Genomic DNA, 18,575 nt, shown 5'->3' on the forward strand with positions numbered 1-18,575 from the left:
CCCGGGTTATCCTAACCAGCTAGACTAAAACGGATTGCTGGAAGTCGAATGTTGTTACGCTATCTATTGGAACAAGAAACAAAACAAAAAAGGAACACATGTTGCTTGCAGTCGTATAAGCCTTCTAATGACTCGCACCAGTATAGGCCTTATACATGCTACTGAGCTCCTTACCCTATCTTTGAAGGAATGGAAAATTAACTTTACGAATACTCTGTTGTCACCATGCATATATTATAACTTTACTGTATTCATATTATTGGTAACGTGAAAAGCAATGTTTAGTGGATGCTGTCGATTCTTAAAACATCACCAAGCTCCAATGGGAGATAGCAAGCAATTTAACCTTTGAGCTGGCAACACCACAATCCTTTATAATTTTGAATTTTTGATTAACATAGGTTAAATTGCTAACCCATTTTGTTTGGCAACCTAAAATTAGGATACCCCAAGTATATCTTGAAAGATATATAAAAATACGTGTGAATCTCCTATGCTACAATCCATCTTAAAGGACGTGCCATTCATTCTGATGATGCATGCACATGCACACAATGTCACCACAATGCAACCTTACCCTCATATTGCATCATTCCTTTTCCAAGTGGCATGCTCCTTCATACAGATGCCCACCTATTGCTAAACCCTACTTCGATCATCGTTTTCTCTTATCCAACCTGGCTCATGAACACGAAATCAAAAGTACTTTTAAATATGAACCAAGTGGAAGCTAGTTGTTAGCCAAAGATAAACAAGGTCGAGCTGTAATTTGCACGCCTCAAAAAACAAAAGTAAAATAAGGGAGTGCATGCACAAGTGAGAGAACACCGTTGACCATTTAGGAACGCAACCGTGCAGCGTCAGCGCGTCACCCCGGCGCCGCATCCTCCCGTCCCGTCCCAACCAAGTGGCGCTCTCCCTGCATCCAAATGTCCGGCTCCCGCTTCAGGCACGCGCCCCCATCCCCTCTTCATTTCCTTCCTCCCCCGCAGCGCGCGGCCATTCACAGGTGAGGTGCCCCTCCTCTCCTCCCGCCCCACACCTCCTCGCCTCTGCGCCACCACTTCTGTCGCGTGTGATGGCGGTGCGAGACTAGGGTTTCGTCGGCCACCCTCCCTCCGCGGCGGGAACCCCGCAATCCTGGAGCCCCGGCTCGGTCGTCGGCGATCGATCGCGCGCACCTGATCGTCGGCGGGATTTCGCCCTCCGGCTCGGGAATCGGGGGATCGGCAGCATGACGGGGACGGGGGAAAAGGCGGCGGGCGGCGGGGGAGCGGAGAGGCGCAAGTACCCGATCCACGTGGACGACTACGAGCTGTACGAGGAGATCGGGCAGGGCGTCAGCGCCATCGTGTACCGCGCGCTCTGCAAGCCGCTGGATGAGGTTGTCGCCGTCAAGGTGCTCGACTTCGAGCGCACAAACAGCGACCTGGTACGCGCTACGCCATTTTACTTCCATTTCATTTATCTCCGGTTGCTTCCGTCTTGTTTCACTGGATGAAGCTGCGTGTTGCCGAACGAGCATGGTCTCGATTTAACGGGGTAGATATGTGCGTGCACTAGATGATCTGCGGACGCATGAACTGGTAGTGGTGGGAGATCGCATGGCCTAGTTGTCCCCCTCGCACATTTTGATTTTGCTCTTGGGAACTATTTAGACCAGTGATGTTCAGAGTAATGACTTGGTCGGATTCGTTATTCTGGAGAAAATGATCCCTGTGCATATAGCTGAGAATGATACTGACTCTGCAACGTAGTTGCTCCTCCCGCACATTTTTGGGATCTATTTTGGACAAGTGATGTTCAGAAGAATGACTTGGGTGAATTCGTTTTTCTGTCCTGTGTATTATAGCTGAGAACGGTATCGACTCTGGAAATAAATGAATATTTATTTGGTGGATGCTGATTAAATCTTAAATGTAAGGGCGCCGACAGTTTTTATGTTCTTTCAGTTGTATCTCGTTGTGTTTTTTACTGCCTTCGTAACTGTTGGGTGTCACTTTAGTCTCCTATTCAAGTTTCTGGGTCTGTTTCTAGCTTACGTAGCTTCGGTAGCGTCTGAATAACTAACAACAATATTCAATGCAGAACAACATCATGCGTGAAGCTCAGACAATGATTCTCATAGACCACCCTAACGTTGTCAAGGCACATTGTTCATTTACAAAGGACCAAACGTTATGGGTGATTATGCCATACATGGCTGGAGGGTCTTGTCTTCACATAATGAAATCAGTCCATCCTACTGGTTTCGAGGAAGCGGTCATTGCAACAGTGCTTCGTGAAGTCCTGAGAGGTTTAGAGTATCTTCACCATCATGGGCATATACATCGAGATGTGAAGGTAAATACACAGTTGCAACCGGCTTTGGTCCCATGCATCTGGATTGCTTTCTGCTCCTTTTCTGACCGCCACATAGCCACATATAAGTAATATACCTTTTCTCTGTTTAGTTGTTTCAGCAAATTTAAGTAGTTGTTATATTGTTTTCCTTTGTTTTGGTGATAGGCAGGAAATATTCTAGTCGATTCTCGGGGTGGAATTAAGCTTGGGGATTTTGGAGTCTCTGCTTGCCTTTTTGATTCTGGTGATAGGCAGAGGGCCAGAAATACTTTTGTGGGAACTCCTTGCTGGTACAGAATCTTAAATAATATGGAATACTATTTCCTTCTAACATGTAGATCTTTTTTCTGCACATGTTCATCGTTGGATATTTTCAATGTATTAGGATGGCTCCCGAGGTTATGGAGCAGCTACATGGATACGATTTCAGGTAGGGTACTAGATTTTCCTGGTTACTTGCTTAGTAATTTTCATCTGCATTGCTACTGTTAGCTGGAGCTACTTCAATATACTGCAGAGCAGACATATGGTCCTTTGGAATTACTGCACTTGAACTTGCCCATGGTCATGCTCCTTTCTCAAAGTACCCCCCTATGAAGGTAAACTTTCATCAGCTGTCGTTACATTATCTTTGGAGTAATCTTCGTGTTATGTTCCAACGCTACATAAAACTCCTGTACTTTGTCAGGTCTTGCTTATGACGCTTCAGAATGCTCCTCCGGGTCTTGACTATGAGAGAGATAAGAAATTCTCGAGAGTAATACTTTTTTGGATCACCTCCATATTTTACCTATGTTGAGTACAACTTCTTATTTCTGAACATTAAATTTTGTAATAGAACTTCAAGCAAATGATTGCTATGTGTTTGGTAAAAGACCCTTCAAAGAGACCTTCGGCAAAAAAGTTGTTGAAGCAACCCTTTTTCAAGCAAGCTCGTTCCACCGATTTCATTGCTCGAAAGCTTTTGGAAGGATTGCCTGGCCTTGGTGCCAGATATCAAGCTTTGAAGGTACACTAGTTTTAAGTTCTACTTTGTGGCCAACTATCCTTCTTCGTATAATTAATACAGAAAACTTCTCTGCGATGCAGGAAAAGGATGAAAGTTTAATGGCTCAAAAGAAAATGTCTGACGGAAAGAAAGAAGAAATCTCACAGGTGCACATTCTAAATATCTGAATCTGTGGAAATTGCTCTATTCCTGTAGTAAGTTGAGCAAAATTTTCCGCTAGGATGTTCACCCCCCCCCCCCCCCCACCCCCCAAAATGTTTCCAGTAAAGAAACAACGCTCTCCCAAATTACCCTAAATAACTAGTTTCCAAATTATGCATTTAATCCCTACTATTTCTTGTTTCGATAGGATGAATACAAAAGGGGTATTAGCAGCTGGAACTTTGACATGGATGACCTGAGATCCCAAGCTTCATTGGTAGGCATATACCGTTTCCATTGTTTCTTTATTCATTGATTTTCACACCATGTAATTCCATGCACTGACCTTTTTTCAGGGCACAGAATGTGAAGACAGTATATGCAAAGATTCAGATGCATCTTTCTTTGACTTGGACAGCTTGCAGGAGCAAGCAACAGAAGGGCCTAATATGTCAACAGATTTCTCAATGAAGTATGATACTGACATCGTAAGTATCTATTCCTGTGGAAATTTCCATAATGTTTGGGATGACATCTAACCCAAGAAAAGTTGGTAGGAAAACGATGTTATAGCCAATGATAAGTCAACTGTTTCATCTCCTGATCAGCCTGCCTGCTTGTTAAGGTAATTGACCTTTTCCAAATCTGATCTTCGAATTTATATAGTTCTGACAAGATCTAGTTCTATGAGTGCTTCATTTAGGACTATGGCAACTTAAACATCCTCTTTCTTCAGCAATTTGGTTTTTCACTTCTTTTACATTGTCAGGAATGCTTCTATGCGTGGGATGCCTATAAACGGTCTTGTCAAGAAAGACAACTGCATGGAAAACAATGATTTGGAATGTCAAGAGAGACATTCAGACATTATTCCAACTAGCTCACTCCTTGAAAGGAAGTTTTCTCTTAGTTCTTGCTCATCAGATGGACTCCTTTCGTCCAAAGAGAGGTTCGTTCTTGTTTATAGACTAAGTACATTCTACACCTGAACAACTGACTACTCTAAAGCAGTAGCAAAGCATGATCAAAATCAGAAGCAAAACCTGTTTTTTTTTAATGACTGCCACGAGAGAGAGTATTGCAGCTTGCAGCTTGCAGCAGAGTCTATGAAATTTCAGTTAAGGAGTGCCACTTATGGTTTGATGTAATTCTAATGTTACTTAGCTCGGGTCTACAGTTTTCAGTTTATGTGTTCAGCAGTAGTGTTTGGGAATAATTTCGTACTCAAATCAAGCTCCTTGAATTTATGTGTTTTCATAAATTCATTTGCCTCGGATATAAACTAATTAGAAGTAGGTTATTTCGTATTCAAGACAGCATAGCTAACATGTATGCTACACAACTTTCATTATATATAATAAAGGAAACTTACAGGTGGCTCTGATTCCCACATCCCGGCAACCTTTTTTTTTTACATTTTGCCATTGACTTGGTGTTGTTCAAGAAGCTATGATGTTCTTATGCACCTGTTATTTGTTTTGTTGCTTAAGTTATCTATCTTCTCAAAGCAATATGTAAATCCTTTCAGCTCTAAACTGCAAAGTAACATTCATAACCGTGACAAGGGTAATGGAGCGCCCTGGCATGTATCAGATGAAACATCTCCTGAAGCTGCTCCTAAGTTACATAAAGCAGCAGGTGAATGAAATACATATAGCTGTTTGTACCATGAACTCGATACTTCTTATTCCGTTAATTTTAACATGCTTCATTTCTAATGCAGAGGACCATGACGATAGATCGAAACCTCCACTTATAAGAGGTCGATTTAAAGTTATACCTGGGCATGTTGACTTTGATAAGGTATTGGCAGAAATTAACAGTTAGCGCACAAATATTTGGTTAATTGAATGATGACATATTTTTTTATAATCTCAGGCTCAATCACCTGGCCTACAAAAGTGTCACAGCATGCAGGTTATAGGATCCACTTTTACAAATTTTGTTATTGTTTTTGAGAAGCAGGAGAAAAAAAATGTCCTTAAACTTCTTCCTTCTGCCAAAAAAAAACGAGTGTCTTTTTCCCCTTTTCATCATTTGATGTTTATGACTATAAACATACCATTTTGCTAATATGCAGACAATTTCTCGCCTTCCATCTTTAAGTATCCCATCTTCCGCAGAAGCAGCATCAAGCATTATTGGTGGCTCCTTTTACATGCAACTATATAGCGTTCTTCAGACAAATATGCTTCAGAGGGTAAAGCCACCTGTAAAAGACACAGACAGAAGAGAACACCCGCCCATCAAACAATTCGGAATGAAAGCCTGAGCTCTGTTGAAGTGTTGATTCCCTTTCCTTGTCCTCCCTTGCAGGAGCAAATACTTCACGCGATGAAGCAGTTAAGTGGTTGTGACATGGCTTCGCCAGGCGTACCTTCTATGGCTTCACCGTGTATCCCTTCCACAAGCCGCTCAACATCTCCATCAGCTTCAATATCAGTTGACAGATCCATGGTGAGTTGAATTCTTGCTAGACTATGCTTGATCATTTCAGTTATGAATATCGAAGTGTTACAAAACAAGCAAAAACCTCGATAGTCATCGATGATGTTAAATAACCGGGGCTGTTGTCTAGTTGGAAGCTGCACATGAAAAGGAGAAAGAGCTAATGAATGAGATATTGGAGTTGCAATGGCGGTAATCACTTTTAATCTGGTGTTTCCAAACCAAAGTAAGACATGCGCCAATTTAAAAACCTCGGCCTTGATTCCTGAAAGTTCGGAGTGGTGCAGGTTATTGTGTACACAAGATGAGGTGCAGAGGCTTAAAGCAAAGGCAGCGCAGGTGCGCACTAATTTTTGTACATCTTTCGAGAATCTTAAAAATGCAGAAAATGACCAGTGGATACCCCAGGAATCCCTAATGAAGAATTGCTACAGTGTAAAATTTCTGCATGTCAATAATAGGAACGCTTCTTATTGACAGATCTGATGCTCAAGCTGCGAAGGGAGCAATTAAGGGTGCGTCATATGATTTCTGTCGATTGCGGTTTTCAAGTGGCCTTTTAGCTTAGGAGACAGTGAAAATAAGCGTTTGTTACTCCTAAGAAGGATACTAGTGTTGGCCCCGAATATATGTGTATGTGTTTCTGGATGGCATGGCGCTGTGTTTTTGCTGTAGCGCTGTTTCCCGTGCGGAGGGAAAATAGTTGAATATGCTAAGATTTGAAAGTTTTGTATCGCTTGCCTTTTAATGTTGCGGACAAAGCCACATTTTAATGTTGCGGACAAAGCCATTTGGTCGCTAGCAAGGTTGAACATACTATCAGGATCCTAGGTGCGATCAGCTGAGAAGGTCGTGTTTCACGCTTTTTCATTACAAGATAGTGTTATGCCAAAGCAAAAGTACATGCAGAGCCTGGTGAAAGAATGAAAAAAAAAACAAAGCAAGGTGACTGGCACAAAATGAAATCAACATGTCTGGATTTTTCTTTTTTTGTATTGCATCAGACTTGCTGTTCGATTCAATAAATAATTTACATGCGCTACGACACACCAATTCCCATCGGTGATGGGCATCTCTACGCTCTGTACAATTGAAGTTAATCCCAATGCACGGTTAAGTCATGCCTAAGAACCAGCATGAGTATATATACAGACATAATCACCCAACAAGTCCTGGTCGGAGGAGAGAGCAGTCAGCAAGCTTTACTAGTCAGTCTATGTGCTGCTCATTGTGCTTGAGAGTACTCAAGCCAGAATCCAGGAAATTGAATTCACGCTCCAACAACCATGAAGATTCATTTGATTTGGTTGTGCCGATCACATACTCCCGGAAGTACCCATCTTGTGTTACAATGTAAATTACAGTCCTGCAAAAATATCGCGTGAGTAATTTAGACATGCACAGGTTGCAGCAGATAGCGCGTTTACCAACAACAAAAAGAAAAGAAGTCATGAACGGAGGATGACTTTGTGGTCCTTACTTCAACGCAGGTAGTTTGGAAGAATTTTGCGAATTTTCAACACTCTGTACTGCCAGATAGCTGCATTCCAAATGATGGTGTCAGCAAAATCAATAATGAAGTTTGTACAAGGAGTAGCAGAAAGCAGAAGAGCTTGAATGAACCTCTTGATGTCTGCAGGGACAACATTGTGAATAACATGATGATTAGCTGGGTCCAAAGCATCAGTTACTGATCCAGGAATTACTGAACTGAGCAATGTATTTGCTTGCCTCCTGGAAAATGGGTATCATCAAGTAAAATCATGCCTATGAGATAATGGCTTGCAAATTCTTAGCTAACAGAAACAGGAAATATACCTTCCATTTCTGGCAGCATCAAGGAAAAATAGGTGCAAAGAGCCTGATGAACTTGTGGCAACAAGAACGTCAGGCAGATCAACAGATGGACTAAATGCCAGTGAATAGATCGTCGATGGGTATGTTCCCCGGCGAAAACTATGTGACTGTTGAAGTAAAAATGCAAAAAGAGATTAGGCAGATCATAGAGGGTTCGATGTCAGAGAAGAAAGGTAAGTTTACCTTGGTTGCTTGTGTGACGAGATGTACTCTAACCATAGTACCCTTTTCAGAAGCCGTTGCCAGGTACATGCCATTCGAAGAAAAAACCATTGCAGCTAATGGAGCCTGATGGGCATCTATCTGTCAGCCAATTACACATACAGTGAGAAGACAGGGAAGAAGATGCAGCAGTTAACTTCCCGCTGCAAGGGTTCTTATTGAAGGAATTGGATATGGGCATATAATTGGGAGAGTTGAGGATGCAAGCTTATATCTGGATAGTCTCAACCCTCCAAATCAAGTGTTTTCTTCAGAAGAAAATATGGTTACAAGAAACCGCCATCTACTGGCAAGATTAGACATTGAAAGGTGACTAAGGTGTGTATTGCAAGTTTCTCAAACCACAATAAGCATGAAACCAAATCGAATAGAGCTTCAACCTGTTTTACCCATACTGATAAATAATTTATATGCTGCCACATCGGCTGCATAGCCATTGGCTCGTTTTCTATTGTTTGAAAATGGATCAAGGGTTCTTAAATAACTAGTGAACTCTAATACTCTTTTATAATGATTGTCAGCCAAGATGCAAACCTGGAGAATAAAGTAGTGATTTTTTTACCAGCTGTATATGAGAAAACGGATCTAAACCACCTGGCCAATATAAGTTTGGAACAGCAAACAACAAATTACCTGACATATTAATTCAGGTTCTGATGTTTTGTACACTAAAGCAGATCCTTTAGATGTGCTTGCTGGCAAAGCCAAATAACACTCTTCTGAATTAGGAGCAAATGCACATAGACCTGATTATAAAACATAATAATATTAGCAGCAAATATGGCAAGTAGCGACAACTCAAGAACTTAATATTTTTTGCCAGCTTGGCAGCAGTAACATCCGCAAGAGCTGTAATATGAAAATTTGGTAAACAGGCAGCAGTAGGATCCTTACCTTTTGTATTGGGTCCTGTTTCAATTTCTTCCAAGATAGTAGTGCTATTTAGATCATAAACAAAAGTCCTGTCTTGCAATACAACAACAAGCCTGCAAACAATGTGATAGCTACTTTATTCAAAAGAACACTGCAACTCAAGTATTCACAACAAAACGAGATTCCTAGTTTGTGTCTGGAGATTGGGATTTGATTGGTAATCATCGATTAAGAAAATATCAATTTAAATCACCAAGGAATTGATAAATACAATGACGTAGCAGCTTACCTCTTCATATTTAATCGAACAGCCAAAATTGAAGTCTTAAAGTTCAGATCTCTCTTCGATTGTTTTGTTTGGGTATTGAACAAGCAGAGACGGCGAGGAGACATTGCACGCTGCAAAAGAGGAAAGAAAAATCGAACTGGCAGTCAACAAGTGAACTCAACTAACCTATGCAAGTTCAGCAGGTCTAGGAGCAAACAATCAACAGGAACTAGCCCAATTTTAAGCAAAACTATGAGAAATTCCTGAGGTACCTGTTCACCGGTTCCAACAATGGCAAGAAGGCTTGTGCTAAATAGCATTTCCACAATGTTTAATCCCCCAAGATCTGCAAACACACAGAGGTTCATATATCCTTCAGCGTCTTATAATAGTAGCACTATTACAGAACAGTTCTCCACAGCAGAATGATCAATAAACTTTTTTTTTGCGAGGGAAGGATCAATAAACAACTTTGAGTGTTGTTTGATTTGATTCTGCAAGACAGTATCGTATTGCTCCTTCATCAAAATTATAGAACGCTAATTGTCTATAGTCTGACATGACAGGGTGTGCCAATTCGTTTGCTGTTCAACCATGGGATGTTTCCACCGAAACTGAAGGAAGCGGTCAAAGAAAAATGAGAGTTTCTGAAAAACTCACTGTTTTCATAGCAGAGCCTCCCATTACGGGAGTCGAAGATCTTGAGGCCTTCCTTCGTCCCCACAGAAAACAAGCTGCAACACGAACACCCAGAAACCAGAGTCAGAGTCCTGATTGAAGGAGTCGCAGATGACCTGAAGTTCCGAAGTCATTCCCGCGGCTTCCGTCTCGCACGCACCTGTTGTCCTGATTGAAGGAGGCGCAGATGACCTGCGACGGAGCCGAGCTGCTCGCCATCGCCGGCGCAGTCAGAATTCGATCTTCTCGCCGGTTCCCCGTCCGTCTCTGTGAATTCCGGTAGAGCCTGCGACTTGGGGCGGGCTTAGCGTAGGTGGGCGGATTCGATTAGAACTCCAATGCCGAAGCAAGCTAGGGTTCCGCGCCAACAGCGAAACCGATCCTGATTTCGGAAGGACCTCCACGCCACGCGAAACCCGATACCACCAGACGTCGGGAAGAGGAGGGGGGCGACGACGACTGCGAGAGAGAGTACAAGGGCGAGCTTTTTTGCCTGGGAATCCGATTCGTTGTCAGCCCTCCCGCGGGCCAGGAGGAGCACGATGTGTGCCCAGGCCGAGGTCGGCCTCGTTTTGGCCCATGTGTGGCCCGTCATAATTAGGCCCAAAAATCAAAAGCAATTTATAAAGATTGGTACACTAAAAAAGTTGGAAATGCGTGAGCGGATTGATGATGGGCTGCATCGGAGAGTCGGAGCGAGCGAAAGGGATACCTACCGACAGAAGAAGATGAGCACGATAGTGCAACTGCAAAAGCTTATTGGAAGCGAGATCCAATGTCCAAATGGCTCCAATTATGGCTCTCTCTCTCTCTCTCTGGCCATAAGAGTACTCTCCTAGGTAGTGAACTTTTACAAACCCGATCCGCACTTGCTTTTCTCCCTGATCGATTGATTTCTGCCCGGCGCCAGCTTTGCCGCGCATGACTTTTATATGTTCTGACAGCGAGTTGATTTCAGCCCTCGTTGCGTGTTGAAGTTGATTTGTGGAAGCACTGATGGCGCTTCAGTCCCTTTTTTACCACACCGCGTTGGACAAAAAACTGGAAGGTTTCGAAGTTGCATGACTTTCACCTGATGTACAGGAGGGCGCGTTCTCTGTTTTTTCTGAAGATCAAATTCAGAAGGTCAGCTGCATCCGCTCCGCTCATCAGGTCAACTCTGCACCTGACGGCCTCTGCTCTATCGGCCGGTAGCCGCCCAAGGAAACGCAAAGCTTGCCGGTTTGGCCGCCCCGGCAGCGCGATTTGTCTAATCATCCCCACTCCGAGGCGATCTAATTAATCATGAGCGATTATCCTAAGCGGGCAGCTTTGCAGGCCCCAGGCCCCAGGCAACACCAGCAGCAGCCAGCCAGGCCGCCCAGGCTGCTCCTCGAGCCACGCGCATGAGAGAGGAGGCCGCCCGCTCGCGCTCGCTTGGTGTTGCCGTAGTGGTCCGGCGATCCGGCGGCCGAGCCACAGTGCGCGTACCAGTCACGCGCTACGCAATAATTAGGCTAGTCTCAGTATTCGCTCCCACAGTTTTCAAGACTGAATGCTCCACAGTTTTCAAGAGTGTAAATTTGAGAAGTGTTGTGAAATAAGAGAGTAGTGTTATCATCGTAACATTTCTCCGGTACAGTTGACCTATCGTATCGGCAAATTGCTGATGTGGTATAATATTTAATTCTTATAAAACTCCTAATACTTCCATTAAGATTCGCCTTAGCAGCCGAGCGCATCGGCATCCATCGTAATATCCGTACGTGGACTCATGCACTTGTACGCATCGTAGCAGCACTACAGGTAGTATATATACCGTGCTACTGGAGGTATATATATACGCCAGGCAGCACTTGTACGCATCGTAGCAGCACCACAGGTAGTATATATACCGTGCTACTGGAGGTATATATATACGCCAGGCAGCACTGGGTGCAGGTGGTTAAAAGTCTCTCCCGTAGACTCGTATCTATCTCTTCGATCTCGAAGCCAATTGGACGGTAAAAATGTGAAAACCGAAGGGCAGGCTGGCTAGATTTTCGCCATAAACTTAAGGGCAATTTTGCTACTGGACACTCTACAATATCGTTTTCTGCCACAGGACATTACTCAATCTTGCCTTTGCTGCTGGACACCCTTTAAGCGTGCATATTTGCCAATAGACACCACAGCGATTATAATATTCATTTTGAGAAAAATGGAGGGAGAAAAAATTCTAAATACCCAGACTACCCCCTGTGCCGGCTGTTTCCTACCGCCACCGCCCCCTCCTCCCCGCCCCCCCCCCCCCCCCCCCGCGGCGAAGCACGGCAGGGCGCCACCGCCAAGCAGGGGCCCCCCGCCGGCGCGGCAGGCCGCCGAGCGACGGGCGGGGGGGGGGGCTCTGGGGGCGCGCGGGGGGCCGGCTGCTGGCCGCCGCCGCGGGGGGGGGGGGGGAGGGGTTGCCGCGCGCCGGGGGGTGGGGGGGCGCCGGGGGGGGGGGGGCGGCTGCTGCCCGCGCGCGGGGGGCATGGGGTGGCACACGCGTTTCGTTAGGGCATGAATAAGGGGTAGTTTGGGTATTTACAAACTTTTCTCCCTCCATTTTTTTTAAAATGAATATTATACTCGCTGCAGTGTCCATTTGCAAAGTTGCACGTTTAAAAGGTGTCCAGCAGCAAAGGCAAGATTGAGTGATGTCCTGTGGTAAAAAACGACATTGTAGAGTGTCTTGTGGTAAAAATCCCCCAAACTTAACCAGGAAAGGAGGAACGCATTCGGATGGCTAGATTTTCAGATGACGATAGGTGACAGTAATGTAGCGCCAGGTGCTGCTAGATTTGATCTTCTACCACATCCACCGATCGATCTCTATCCAGCTGGATGGTTGGTGCCGTTCCCTTCTGCAACTAAAGTTAGACACTATAGCTGCAGGGCCAGGTGGTACTTGGCAAACCAACACAAAACGATGTCTCAACCAAAAGGCTGCGTCGCAGACTCGCAGTGTGGTGTGTGCACGAGAGAGCTGGACCGACCGATCAGGGGTCCAGGTGGTGGTGGATGGGAGCCAAGTCCGCGTCACCCGCGGGCCGCGGCTGCTATGGCCGCGGCCACTGCGCCGGCGAGAACGGAACACCACCCTAGCTCATGCGCCGCAGCCCAGCCCCAGGCTCCTCTCGCCTCTCGGTAGCCACACTGTGCTGCCGCTCCTGAGCCTCGCACTGCACATGCACCAGCAGTAGCAGCAGCAGCAGGTACCTGCAACGACCATGCAGCCGTGGACCGGTCGCTCGTCCTCGTCCTCCATCAACCGGTGACCCGGCCAAAACACCCGGACCTGTCTGTCAGGCGACCGCCCGGCCGGAGCACGTAAGCACCGCCATAACTCAGGGAAAAGACCCGTCGGCCGCCAGGGGCCCCGACCACAGCCTTAGGTCCCGCGCTTACGCCAGTCTCCAACTCTCCATCGCCGTCTGCCGGCGTGCGCTCGAGTGTTTTCTTTCTCGGACCGTACCGGCCGGCTGGCCGGCGGCCGGCCGTCCCTCTCCCTCCCGCCCCCACCCTAGGTCGCCCCCCGAGGCGGCTCGCCGAGCAGCGCGCAGCTGCGACCGGTGTCAGCGAGGCCCGTGGTGCCCGTGCCCCGTGCACGCTAGTGCTCTCGCCGTGCGTGTCCAACTGCATGGATGGGTGCGTCGCAGATACGCAGTGCGCGCAGGGGCGGGCAGGCAGAGGCAGGCGTGGCACTGTGCGCCGTTCCAGGCCGGGTCAGCCGAGCCCCTCGTCAGTGGCGGCGGTTGCGTAGGAGTAGGTAGCAGTGGTAGCGCGGCCCCGACCCGAATGGGCCTGGTCTGGAGAGTTGGAGACGGAGACGCGGAGCTTTTTACCGGTCCAGCTCCATGGCTCACCCCCCGGCGATGCAAGTGCCAACAGAGTGGTCGCAGCAGGATGGATGGAGCGATCGCGATCAGCGGCTTACCACCGCTGCCACTTCGCTCCACTACTCCATCTCGTCGGAGTTGCTCCGTCTCCATCGAGCTCTACCAAGTCTAGAGGCTTTCTGCCCAAGGGACCACGAGTCCACGAGGGTGGCTAGTAGGTGCTCTCTCTGGTCTTTCAGGAGAATGGCAGCGAGTTATCGCTCTGCTCGTTTCTTCCTGCTTTCGTCTCAATGGGTGGCCATCAGGCAAGGCCGAAGACGAGAGTCCTATAAAATCTACTACGAGCGAAGCCATTGTTGGTGCAATCAGCTGGAAAAGCCAGGGCAGTGACCTGGAGTCACGTGACTTGCTCTCACGTGCAAGTGCATCGGCGTTTCAACACACACGAACGTTTGTTCGCAACTCTTGTGGTGCCCATTCCGTTCCTGCGTTTCGCTGTCCTGTGTTCTTAAATGCTGTTGCTTCTTTGTAACGACTCATTGGTTTAGACCATATCTAACTTGAGACCATTCAGGGTCGCCTCCTACTTTGTCGTTCGTTCTTTGACGCCAAAACCACACGCTGGGAGGGAGGTAGACGATGAAGTTACGCCCACACCTACAGTCCTACAGACCTACACCCATGGGGCCGCATGGCGGGGCCCAAACGCTGACCCCACAGGTTCCACCGATCGGGATCGCAATGCCGAAACTGCCCCTGACGAGTGACGAGCACCCTGCGCCGCTCTACCGTACCACCGCTGCGGCGGCACGCAATGCCGGCCGGGGGCGGTTTTAAATGCGGAAAGCGAGCGACGCAGCGCGCATCCAAGCGCACGCAGCCAGTAGCGCGTCGCCTTCGTCGCGTCCAATCCAACAGCAACCCGCCCAAAACCCCAAATCCAAGTGGCTCCCGCCCGTGCCCAAATCTCGACGCCGACCGCTCCCTCCCTCCCCCTTCCCATGTTGGGTCTCGATCAGGATCAGCAAATCAGCATCAGCTGCTGACGGCCCCGTCTGTTCGCCCGTGGAGTGGAGGCGCCAACGCTCACGCGCGCGATCGGATGGCATGTTCGACCCCACGAGCCCCTTTTTAGTTTTATTACTACCAGGTCTGAGCGAGGTCTCTCCACGGAACGAAGCGAAGCGGCTGCTCGGCGGCCGCGCGCACGGGCACCACGGCGCGCCGGCACTGCAGCTCATGGAGTCATGTGAGAGCCGGCCTGTCGGCTTCGCGCAAGCGGCCAAATCGCGCGCCCGCGCGGGCGGCGGGGAAGGGAGGGCAATGGCGGAAGCGGACGCCGCGTCCTACCAACTCGCACGCGCCAAGGCCTGGCTGCTGCCGACGCCGCGCGGCCGGGCGGCCGGCCGGTCGGCGGGTTACCGTCCATGCTCATGTGACTCGCCACAGCATAGCGTCCAGTGCTCTATAACCGTGCAAACCAACGGGTCTTGGGCTTGCAAGTTCGGACGACGCCGGGGGAGCTTGTCTTTATCATCTCAGCTCCTAACTGTGGGGCGCCTGTTTTTTTGGCTCCTGTTCAGTCGGCGGCAGCAGCAGCAGCTGAACTGTGGACTTTGCAAGGTGGATCGTTGTTGATCATGGCGAGACTAACGGGCTCGGTTTTCCCATCGGATGATGGCCATTTGTGTTCTGCAATAATATCCGTTTCAGCGACTGTGGTTATGTAAGCCACTTGCTTGTTATCCAAGTCTTTTGGGTACATGGTTTCAGAGAAGAACAGGACGACACCTGCAACTTTTTCAACGTTATTCACACGACAAATGCGGCACTTGTCAGAGCCAACCTCAACCAGCAGGGGCTACCATGGTACTGAAGTCCTGAAGAGAGGAGATGAACTGAAGGCTAACAACTCTCGTCATCAGGTTAGGCCCTATTTGTTTAACCCCATCACATCGAAAAGAATCTTACCATTTAAAAATACAAAACTAATTATGGATTAACATACCTTATTGGATTCGTCTTGCGAATTAGCTAAGTAATTCTACAATTAGTTTTATAATTAGATTTTATTTAATACTTCTAAATAATACGATTTCTTTTAACGTGACAGAGTTAAAATTTGGCCCTCCGGAACCAAACACGCCTTGATACCTTCTTTCTCAGTCTGATCTTAGCAACCTCTGCCCCTTCTCAACCAGCACTGCTAGTAACAGTAGTTCCCAAGCACCTGAAATGTAGTTTTCGCCTCCTTCTCGCTAATTCCGCATGCGTCAATCCATCCGGCCTGGTTTACCCTTATCGGAAATTGGAGATGATGGTGGTGGGTCATGGTGCCCGGACGCGCGGGACCGATCTACGCGTAGTAGACGGGCACCGCTGAGTTTTGATTTCCCTTTGGCTGGGCGACTGTGGCCGTGTGTGTGGGTGCAGGAAGGTGGAGTGGGGAGAGCAGAGAGCGGCAGCAGCAGCAGCGATGAGTACAGTGAGCGAGCGAGAGACCTGGTCCCTCCATCCATCTGGTGGTCGCGCCTGGTGTTGGGATGCGTTCGCCTGGGGCAGGCGGGCACATGGGCGCACCACCGCAGCCTGCTCTGCCGCCTGCAACAACTACTCCTCCTCCTGCTAATCTACTCAACCGAGTCCTCGTCCCCCCTTCCGTTTTCACACACACTGATACACCACCATCGCGGCAACCTGCTTCTACTGTCCAAAACAGCAGTAAAATCCATGGGATGCGCTGTTAATCACTGTTACTGATGCATTTGTACGAGCAGTTTCCTCCCAATGATTCTACAATTACCATGCTTCGGCGGCTACGGCACGGAGGACAGGTACCATGGCGTGGCAGTATTGCTGCCTACTGGCCGGTCAGCTATCTTACTGCCCCCTGCTACTGCAGCAGGCAGGGAGGCAGGCCGCAGCAGCAGCGCGTGCAAGCTCAGCAGCTGCGCCGGTGGTGGGGGGCGGCTGACACGGGGGCCCCACCGCGTACGTATGCGCCCCGCGCCGAGGGGACGACGGCGGCTTGCCTCGGCTCGAGCTCCCCACCCCCACCGTGGATACGTGAAATCCGGGGGAGTGCGCCTTTCGATGCGGCGCCCGGTTCTGCCCCTCGCCGGTCGGTCTCGCGTCGTTGTGGCCGCAGGGGCATCCCCGTCATTTGCGCCGCCTCTAGTGTTGGCGCAGATCTAGGCGCCCTATTTCAGGGCCGGGGAAAGCCAATTCGTGTGGATTGGACACTTCAAAGAAAGCCTAGCTCCCGCTGGGGAAAGAGAGAGAGGGTGGGTGGGAGAAGAGAACAAAAACTCGAGGGAGGGCGTAGAGAGAGAGAGAGAGAGAAAGCTGTGGCCTTTGCGTGGGGAAGCCATTGCGGGTGCAGAGGAGGAGGAAAAGTAGGTGAGTGAAACTTGCCACTGTTGCAGCTGCAGCTGCTTTGCAACAAGCTCGCCTCCGTCAGTCATCTCCCACCTCCTGCACGCTGGCTGCATCGCCTGCATGTGTGTGATCTTTTTTTTTCATGGTCCAAAGCGTGGTCTTTGTACACGCCGCCGCCCGTCCTTGCAGCCCCTGCATTCTAACGTTGCCGCATTGCAGCATGGATTTGTTTATTGTGCACAAGCCTGTCTCTTTCTCTGATTCCTCTCTCTATCCGTCTATCTGTGCATGTGCTCTCTGCTCTGTTCAAAAGCTTTGCCTCGCTTTTGCTTTACCGGCAGCTGCTTGCTTGCTTACTTACACCTGCCTTTTTCTTGCTGAGCTTACTGCAGGAGGAGGAGGAGGGAGGAGCATGGAGGAGAGAGTGAAGGGTGGAGGCGAGCCATTGGAGGTGGTGGAGCAGCAGGAGAGGGCAGCGAGGCTGGCCAAAAGGAGATTTGGCGCCGTGGGCCCGCCGCCCTCCAGCTGAGGAGGAAGTGGCGAGGGAGGAGGAGGAGGTGGCGGAGGAGGATCTCCTCTCACGTCAAAGAGTAGGAGAAAGCATAAAGGGAGGAGGAGGAGGAGGAGGAGAGGGGGAAGGGGGAGAGCTTCCAGGCCGCACAAAGCGAGAAAAAAGCTTCAGAAAGAAAGAAAGAAAGCGAGTAGGAAAGAAGGCTTCAGAGGAAGAGCAAGGCATCCATCCAGCCAGTGGTGTCGTGATAAATAGCGGCTCCGAGCCGAGGGCATCCGGTGCTCTCGCCACTACTGTGCATTGCCTTAGCTTCTCTCGCGCTCCTCCATTGAAGTAGCTAGGTGTGTAGCAGCAGCAGCTAGCCGGGTGTTGTGTTCGAGCTTGGTGGTGATGGCATTGCAAGAGCAGGAAGAGGAGGGCGGCGATCATGGCAAGGAAGAAGAAGATGAGGAGGGGATGATGAGGGTGTGGGGGAGCTGATCCCTCCTTGTCCCGAGGTGTGCTGTCCACTTGTGGAGTAGTAAGATATTGGCACAATAGGCTCAATCACTTTCTTTTTTTTGCCCTTTTCTTCTTGGTTTGCTGTTCTTCCCCTAATTCATCATTACATACTCTTCCTCGTGTAATCTTGTTCCCGTTTGCTGTTTGTTTCTTGGTGCCCTGCTTGCCCGGTTTAGAATGGAAGGCGACGGTTGGCAAAAAAACACACACGAAAGAAACCAGCAGGAAAGAAGCTGGGTCGGAAGAAGAGAGAATGGAAACCTACTCTCTCCCCTACCTTGTCCTCTCCCTCTTGTCCCGTTGAGATCATGTGAGGTGAGGGGTCTGCTAGCACTTGGCTGTTGCTGTGTGCTCCTTCCTCCCTTCCCTGAGCTCGCGCGTGCGCATCAGCAGCACAGCAGCTCAACGTACAGCAAAATGCGTCTGGTTGGTTGGCTGGCTGTTTCCGTTGCCCGTTTCGCCCGCGTGATGATGGGTGGGTGGTGGCCGTTCGAGCCCGGCGTCCGG

The 18,575-nt window shown here is 48.7% G+C and overlaps 2 protein-coding genes and 1 long non-coding RNA gene across 4 annotated transcripts; 2 read left to right on the plus strand and 1 right to left on the minus strand.

The window, feature by feature from the left end:
* Positions 1-932: 932 nt before the first annotated feature.
* LOC112873990 (serine/threonine-protein kinase BLUS1) lies at positions 933-6,670 on the plus strand. 2 transcript variants are annotated; one of them, XM_025937119.1, is made up of 20 exons: positions 933-1,432; positions 2,089-2,343; positions 2,509-2,633; positions 2,729-2,773; positions 2,861-2,942; positions 3,032-3,100; positions 3,182-3,352; positions 3,433-3,498; positions 3,702-3,770; positions 3,850-3,981; positions 4,051-4,118; positions 4,263-4,442; positions 5,022-5,131; positions 5,217-5,296; positions 5,372-5,410; positions 5,574-5,705; positions 5,810-5,950; positions 6,072-6,133; positions 6,229-6,280; positions 6,422-6,670. In XM_025937119.1, exons 1-20 carry the CDS (start codon positions 1,235-1,237, stop codon positions 6,425-6,427), a joined length of 2,082 nt encoding a protein of 693 aa, XP_025792904.1. In that variant the 5' UTR covers positions 933-1,234; the 3' UTR covers positions 6,428-6,670. The 2 variants fall into 2 exon arrangements, with proteins under 2 accessions (XP_025792904.1, XP_025792912.1); XM_025937127.1 differs by having other exon boundaries at positions 934-1,432; positions 5,574-5,693.
* Positions 6,671-6,889: 219 nt separating this feature from the next.
* Positions 6,890-10,324, minus strand: LOC112874003 (autophagy-related protein 18b). Its single transcript, XM_025937140.1, has 11 exons — positions 10,000-10,324; positions 9,822-9,895; positions 9,434-9,507; positions 9,183-9,292; positions 8,915-9,006; positions 8,654-8,766; positions 7,982-8,101; positions 7,760-7,905; positions 7,565-7,675; positions 7,422-7,481; positions 6,890-7,307 (listed from the first exon to the last, which is right to left on the minus strand). Exons 1-11 carry the CDS (start codon positions 10,056-10,058, stop codon positions 7,151-7,153), a joined length of 1,116 nt encoding a protein of 371 aa, XP_025792925.1. The 5' UTR covers positions 10,059-10,324; the 3' UTR covers positions 6,890-7,150.
* Positions 10,325-16,898: 6,574 nt separating this feature from the next.
* LOC112900910 lies at positions 16,899-18,214 on the plus strand. The gene is made up of 2 exons (XR_003230210.1): positions 16,899-17,077; positions 17,449-18,214. It is a non-coding gene; the product is annotated as an uncharacterized LOC112900910 (long non-coding RNA).
* Positions 18,215-18,575: the final 361 nt, after the last annotated feature.

Source organism: Panicum hallii, chromosome 1 (genome assembly GCF_002211085.1).
Source record: "Panicum hallii strain FIL2 chromosome 1, PHallii_v3.1, whole genome shotgun sequence".
NCBI lineage: Eukaryota > Viridiplantae > Streptophyta > Magnoliopsida > Poales > Poaceae > Panicum > Panicum hallii.

What these genes read in the sequence shown, in the direction of transcription:
- LOC112873990 (XM_025937119.1), top strand. Translation starts at nt 1,235, where the DNA reads ATGACGGGGACGGGGGAAAAGGCGGCGGGCGGCGGGGGAGCGGAGAGG. An exon ending in CTCCTTTCGTCCAAAGAGAG is followed by an intron (nt 4,443 to 5,021) that starts GTTCGTTCTTGT and finishes AAATCCTTTCAG; the next exon opens with CTCTAAACTGCAAAGTAACA. An exon ending in GGCATGTTGACTTTGATAAG is followed by an intron (nt 5,297 to 5,371) that starts GTATTGGCAGAA and finishes TTATAATCTCAG; the next exon opens with GCTCAATCACCTGGCCTACA.
- LOC112874003 (XM_025937140.1), bottom strand. Translation starts at nt 10,058, where the DNA reads ATGGCGAGCAGCTCGGCTCCGTCGCAGGTCATCTGCGCCTCCTTCAAT. An exon ending in TTGTTGGAACCGGTGAACAG is followed by an intron (nt 9,293 to 9,433) that starts GTACCTCAGGAA and finishes CCTCTTTTGCAG; the next exon opens with CGTGCAATGTCTCCTCGCCG. An exon ending in AACCTGAATTAATATGTCAG is followed by an intron (nt 8,102 to 8,653) that starts GTAATTTGTTGT and finishes ATTGGCTGACAG; the next exon opens with ATAGATGCCCATCAGGCTCC.